At 36.9% G+C, this 6000-nt stretch overlaps 2 protein-coding genes across 2 annotated transcripts; both read right to left on the bottom strand.

The window, feature by feature from the left end:
• Positions 1-280: 280 nt before the first annotated feature.
• LOC141670623 (uncharacterized) lies at positions 281-1673 on the bottom strand. The gene has a single exon (XM_074476561.1). It carries the CDS (start codon positions 1592-1594, stop codon positions 563-565), a length of 1032 nt encoding a protein of 343 aa, XP_074332662.1. The 5' UTR covers positions 1595-1673; the 3' UTR covers positions 281-562.
• A 479-nt stretch (positions 1674-2152) lies between these two features.
• Positions 2153-5654, bottom strand: LOC141711251 (uncharacterized). Its single transcript, XM_074513655.1, has 3 exons — positions 4448-5654; positions 2896-3147; positions 2153-2784 (listed from the first exon to the last, which is right to left on the bottom strand). The coding sequence occupies exons 1-3, from the start codon at positions 5652-5654 to the stop codon at positions 2153-2155; spliced, it is 2091 nt and encodes a 696-aa protein (XP_074369756.1).
• Between the last annotated feature and the right edge of the window lie 346 nt (positions 5655-6000).

Here is a 6000-nt window from a genome sequence, read left to right as displayed (position 1 = left end):
CCAAAACTACATAAAAAATATCAAAACTGTATATGGTAGATAAAAAGAGTTAAATCGAATGAAGATAGAGGAAGGATTGCTTATTCAAAATAAATTTCAAGGTGTGCAATTATAGGTTTGTGGTGTGCATATATCAGCACCCAAAAATAATGCACAGATAACAGAGTACTAAACATATATAATAACTGCATATAATAATTAAGAAAAGAATTTTTCTCGTTGTGAAGTATAGAGAACTCGCAATATCAAAACACAACTACATGTCAACGGAGAACAATGATTTATGCTGACAAGTATGGCCATCCAAATTAATCATTGATGATCAATAACACTACTTTTAACCTCCACAGATCTCTGCTACAGCTAGTTATACAACTTACACGAAAAAAATTAGCCCCCGGTAATCACTCAATTGGGTAAACAAATTACCACGAGTAATTGAAGCCAAAACAACATCAAAAAGTTCAAATCAAGTAACATAATGAGATGATTTGAAATTATAACAAAAAAACAAACACCAAAGATCAAAACTTTATGACCCCAAAATACAAAAGACATACCATTACCCGGTAATCATAGTCCCAGCACCTTCATCCGTCAAAATCTCAAGCAACAACGAATGTTCCAACCCACCATCAATAATACTCGTAGTCCTCACCCCTTGCGCAAGTGACCTAACACAACAATTCACCTTTGGAATCATCCCACCCGCAATCTTCCCCTCCTCCATCATCCTCTTCACACCCTTAATATCAATCTCCTTAACCAAACTCCCTACATCATTCCTATCCTCCAAAATCCCGACAACATCCGTCAACAAAATCAACTTCTCCGCACCCAACGCCGCAGCCAACTCCCCCGCCACCGTATCCGCATTAATATTATACATTTGCCCATTCCCATCCGCCGCCACGGACGCAATCACCGGGATACATCCATTATCAATCAAAGGCCTAATAACACCCGAATCAACCGACGCAATATCCCCCACAAACCCCAACTCCGCTGCATTAATCGCAGGCGAAGCAGTCAATAACCTCCCATCAATCCCAGATAACCCAACCGCGGTCCCACCCGCTTTATTAATCAAACTAACCAACATTTTATTAACTTTCCCAATCAAAACCATAGACACTATCTCCATAGTATCAGCATCAGTAACCCTCAACCCATTAAGAAAATTGGGCTTAATCCCGAGTTTCGAAAGCCAAAGATTAATTTCCGGGCCACCACCGTGAACAAAAACAATGCGAATACCAACACAAGAAAGCAAAACAAGATCAGCAATAACAGAAGCCTGGAGATTACCTGATTTCATGGCGGCCCCACCGTACTTAACAACAATTGTTTTGTTTCGAAACTTCTGGATGAATGGGAGAGCTTCGGAGAGGATACGGACCCGGGTTTTTGGTGGGGTTGTGAGAACCGGGTCGGGTTGAGAAATGGAGGTGGTGGATTTGAGGGGCGGGAGTGAAATTGGGGATTTGGGTTTTTTAGGGAAGTGGAGATAATTAGGGTTAGGGTTTAAGAGGGGTTTTGGATTTGGGTTTAGAAGTGGGAGTGATTTGGGGAGGAGCAGAGCTCTGGCAGCCATTCTTGGTGTTTCTAGCTGTTTGTGTGTGTCTCAGTGTGTGTGTCTCAGTGTGTGTGTTTTACAGTGTTAGTCTCACAAATCAAATCACAATACCACAATTTTACTAAAAGTAAGAAATTTTGAATAAAATATTTATTTTGGTGTTTATATTTTCAATTAAAAAAAGTTACTGTTTTTACTGTGTGAATAGTGTTCTAAAATACTAACTATATTATAACAATAGCTGCATTAAATATAAGGGGCAGAGAGATGATAAAAAGAATGCAAACAAATGAGAGATTGTTGATAGCGTATTCTTTTCATTCACAATTGCATGACTTTTATAGGCAATGCAAGGAATAAAGCATTAATTGCATGTATGCAATTTCAACTGCTAGTTCATAGCCCTACTATTACAAGTTCACAATATTGACCATGTGATAATCATATTATAACACTCCCCTTTGATTGTCACTATGGATCATAGATTGCCTCATTAAAACCTTGCCAAAGAAAAACTCAGTGGGATAAAAACTTTGTCGAAGGAAAAAGAGTACAATCTCCCCTTTGAAAAACTAATCATTCTCTGAAGTTTTGTTGTAACAAATCTTTAAGTCGTCGCATTCCAATATTATGTCGCAACTTCCCAAATGTTGAATTCGGTAATGATTTCGTGAATAAATCAGCAAGATTGTCGCATGATCGAATTTGTTGTATATCGATTTCACCATTCTTTTGAAGTTCATGAGTGTAGAAGAATTTTGGTGAGATGTGCTTCGTCCTGTCTCCTTTGATATATCCTTCCCTGAGTTGATCAATGCATGCAGTGTTGTCCTCAAACATGACAGTAGGACTTCTTGTGATATCCGGTAATCCACATGATTCTTGAATATTTTTTATGATAGACCGCAACCAAACACATTCTCTACTGGCTTCATGAATTGCAATAAGTTCTGAGTGATTTGTTGAGGTTGCCACTGTAGTCTGCTTCGTGGATTTCCAGGAAATGGCTGCATCACAATATGTAAATACATATCCAGTTTGTGATTTTCCAAAATGAGGATCTGACAAATATCCAGCATCTGCATATCCGATCAGCTGAGATGTTGAGTTTTTCGGGAAGAATAACCCAAAAATCAATTGTTCCACGAAGATAACAAAATATATGCTTGATCCCATTCCAATGTCTGTCCATCGGAGCAGAGCTAAATCTAGCCAATAAATTCACAACAAATACAATATCTGGTATTATATTATTTGCAAGATACATAAGTGCACCAATTGCTCCAAGATATGGGATTTCAGGACCAAGAACTCTTCACCATCTTCTCGTGGTCGAAATGGATCTTTATCAGGTTCTAAAGATCTAACCACCATTGGAGTAGTCAAGGGATGAGATTTATCCATATAAAATCTATTCAAAACCTTTTCTGTATATGTAGATTGGTGGAGGAAAATTCCCGATGACAAGTGCTCCACTTGTATACCAAGGCAATATTTTGTCCTTCCAAGATCTTTCATTTCAAACTCTGTCTTTAGATATATGGCAGCTTCATCAACCTCTGTAGTTGTTCCTACAAGGTTTAAATCATCCACATATACAGCAATAATCACAAAACCAGATTGTGATTTTTTGATAAAAACACATGGCAAAATTTGATTACTAATATACCCATTCTTTTGTAAATAATGACTAAGTCTGGTATACCACATACGACCAGATTGTTTCAATCCATACAATGATCGTTGAAGTTTAATGGAGTATATATGACGAGATTTCTTGAACTCATCCATTTTTAACCCTTCTGGGATTTTCATAAAAATTTCAGTATCAAGTGAACCATATAGGTATGCAGTAATGACGTCCATAAGACGTGTTTCCAATTTTTTTTTAGATGCCATACCTAATATGAAACGAAAAGTAATTTCATCCATCACTGGCGAGTATGTCTTGATAATCAATGCCAGGCCTTTGAGAAAACCCTTGTGCTACAAGTCGGGCATTATATCTCATAATTTCATTATTTTCATTCTGTTTTCTTATGAATACCAATTTATTCCCGACAGGATTCATACCAATTGGTGTTTGGACAACTGGTCCAAATACTTCTCTTTTACGCAATGAATTTAATTCTGTTTAGATTGCGTCTTTCCATTTTGGCCAGTCTTTTCTTCGACGGCATTCATCCACACTTTGTGGTTCAGGATCAGAATTTATGTCGACATCCAATGCTGCGGAATACACAAATACATCATCGATTATGGCTTTACTTCGATCCCATAATTTCATATCATGCACATAATTTATTGAAATTTCATGATTGTTTAATCCCGTATCTTCAGGGACTGAAATCTCTTCAGGAGATAATACCACTTCAGGGGTATTTGCTTCTTCTGGAGCATGTGCCACTTCAGGGGCAATTTTCTTTATTTTTCTTTTTCGTGGTGCAACATCTTTTGCACCGACCGGTCTACCACGCTTCAGGCGTGGCTTTGATTCTGTAACCAATTCTTTTGTATCTGATTTTTGAATTGGTATATCTGTTCTAGCTGGAGTATTTACTGCAGGTATATGAGATTTAGTTATATTTCTAGAATCATTAAATGCGTCAGGCATTTGGTTTGCGATATTTTGCATATGGATAATTCTTTTAACTTCAAGTTCGCATTGACCGGTACGTGGATCTAGAAAATATAATCCTGATGCATTCCATGTGAGGTCTGGATTAACTTTATTTGAATGTTTATCTCCCCCTAAGGGAGGAAACATAGACTCGTCAAAATGACAATCTGCATATCTTGCGGTAAATAAATCTTCGGTTAGAGGTTCCAGATATCTAATTATAGATGTGGAATCAAAACCAACATAGATACCTACTCTTCTTTGAGCTCCCATCTTCGATCTTTGTGGTGGAGCAATCGGTACATATACAGCACTTCCGAAAATTTTGAAGTGAGAAATATTAGGAACTTGACCAAGTACCAGTTGTAGTGGAGAATGTTGGTTGTAGGAAGTTGGTCTAATCCTAATAATATTAGCAGCATGAAGTATTGCGTGACCCCAAATAGATGTAGGTAATTTTGCTTTCAATAACAGCGGTCTTGCAATAAGTTGGAGTCTTTTGATAAAGGACTCAGCTAACCCATTTTGTGTATGTACATGAGGAACTGGGTGTTCAACTGATATTCCTACAGACATGCAATAGTCGACAAAGGTTGCGGATGTGAATTCACCGGCATTATCTAGACGAATTGACTTAATGCAATGATCTGGGAATTGAGCTCGTAATTTAATTATTTGGGCAAGTAATTTTGCAAAAGCATCATTACGAGTTGAGAGAAGACAAATATGAGACCATCTTGTTGAGGCATCAATTAATACCATGAAGTACCTAAATGGGCCAGATGATGGGTGTATAGGTCCACATATGTCGCCTTGGATTCTTTCTAGAAAAGTTGGACTTTCAAGCCGAACTTTAACAGGAAATGGTCCAGTAATCAATTTTCCTAATGAACATGCTGAACATGGAAGGTCATTGTTGGAAAGAACTTTAAAATCTTTAAGAGAATGACCATTAGAATTCTCTATAATACGACGCATCATAGAGACGCCAGGATGGCCTAATCTTTCATGCCAAAGTGTAAAAGATTTTGGATCTATGAGTTTGGAAGCAATGACATTGTGTGACTCAATAGTTCTAATTTTCATCATATATAATCCTGAGAAAAGTGAGTGAAACTTTTCTAAGATTTCCTTGTTGCTAGGATTAGCGGAAGTAATAAGAAGATATTCTCTATTAGCCTCAAAGGTAGTTTCGATGTGAAAATTATTGAGTCGAATATCTTTAAAACTAAGAAGATTTCTAGTAGACTTACTAGAATATAATGCATTTGGAATGTGTATGTGGGTATCATTAGGTAGGACGAAACTAACTTTTCCAAAACCTTCGATTATATTAGATATGCCGGAAATCGTTCCGACTTGAACTTCAGTTTTGGTTATTTGGGTAAAATATTTTCGGTTCTGTAGAATTGTATGAGTTGTACCACAATCAACAATGCATATATCTTCAGAATCCATTCTGTATATAATTAAGAAACATAATTTATTTGATAAGAACATAACACACTACATAGTTCAAACAAAATAAAGCACACAATACATACTACTATAGTAATTATATGAAACTAATCTTCAGCCTCCCATATGGGAGTTTCGCTAGGTTCATTCAGACCATTAATGCTTATTCCTCCAGTTGTGATTCTCGGAAAATCATCTATATTATTGTTGGCGAAATTTGTTTCTACCATTTTCTCTTTTGATTTTTGAGAAGATTGGTATAGCTTAACAAGATGATCTGAGGTATGACAATTACGTATCCAGTGCCCATCCATGCCGCACCTATAGCAAACATTTTCAGTTTTTC

The sequence above is a fragment of the Apium graveolens genome, chromosome 1 (genome assembly GCF_009905375.1).
Source record: "Apium graveolens cultivar Ventura chromosome 1, ASM990537v1, whole genome shotgun sequence".
Classification (NCBI taxonomy): domain Eukaryota; kingdom Viridiplantae; phylum Streptophyta; class Magnoliopsida; order Apiales; family Apiaceae; genus Apium; species Apium graveolens.
The sequence above is the reverse complement of the archived record's forward strand: the minus strand, read 5'-3'. Positions and strand labels throughout refer to the sequence as shown.

Coding starts and splice junctions, on each gene's coding strand:
- LOC141670623 (XM_074476561.1), bottom strand. CDS start 1,594: ATGGCTGCCAGAGCTCTGCTCCTCCCCAAATCACTCCCACTTCTAAAC.
- LOC141711251 (XM_074513655.1), bottom strand. CDS start 5,654: ATGGATTCTGAAGATATATGCATTGTTGATTGTGGTACAACTCATACA. Junction 3,148..4,447: donor GGGAGCTCAAAGAAGAGTAG/GTATCTATGTTG, acceptor TAAACCTTGTAG/GAACAACTACAGAGGTTGAT. Junction 2,785..2,895: donor ATTTCGACCACGAGAAGATG/GTGAAGAGTTCT, acceptor TTTATTGGCTAG/ATTTAGCTCTGCTCCGATGG.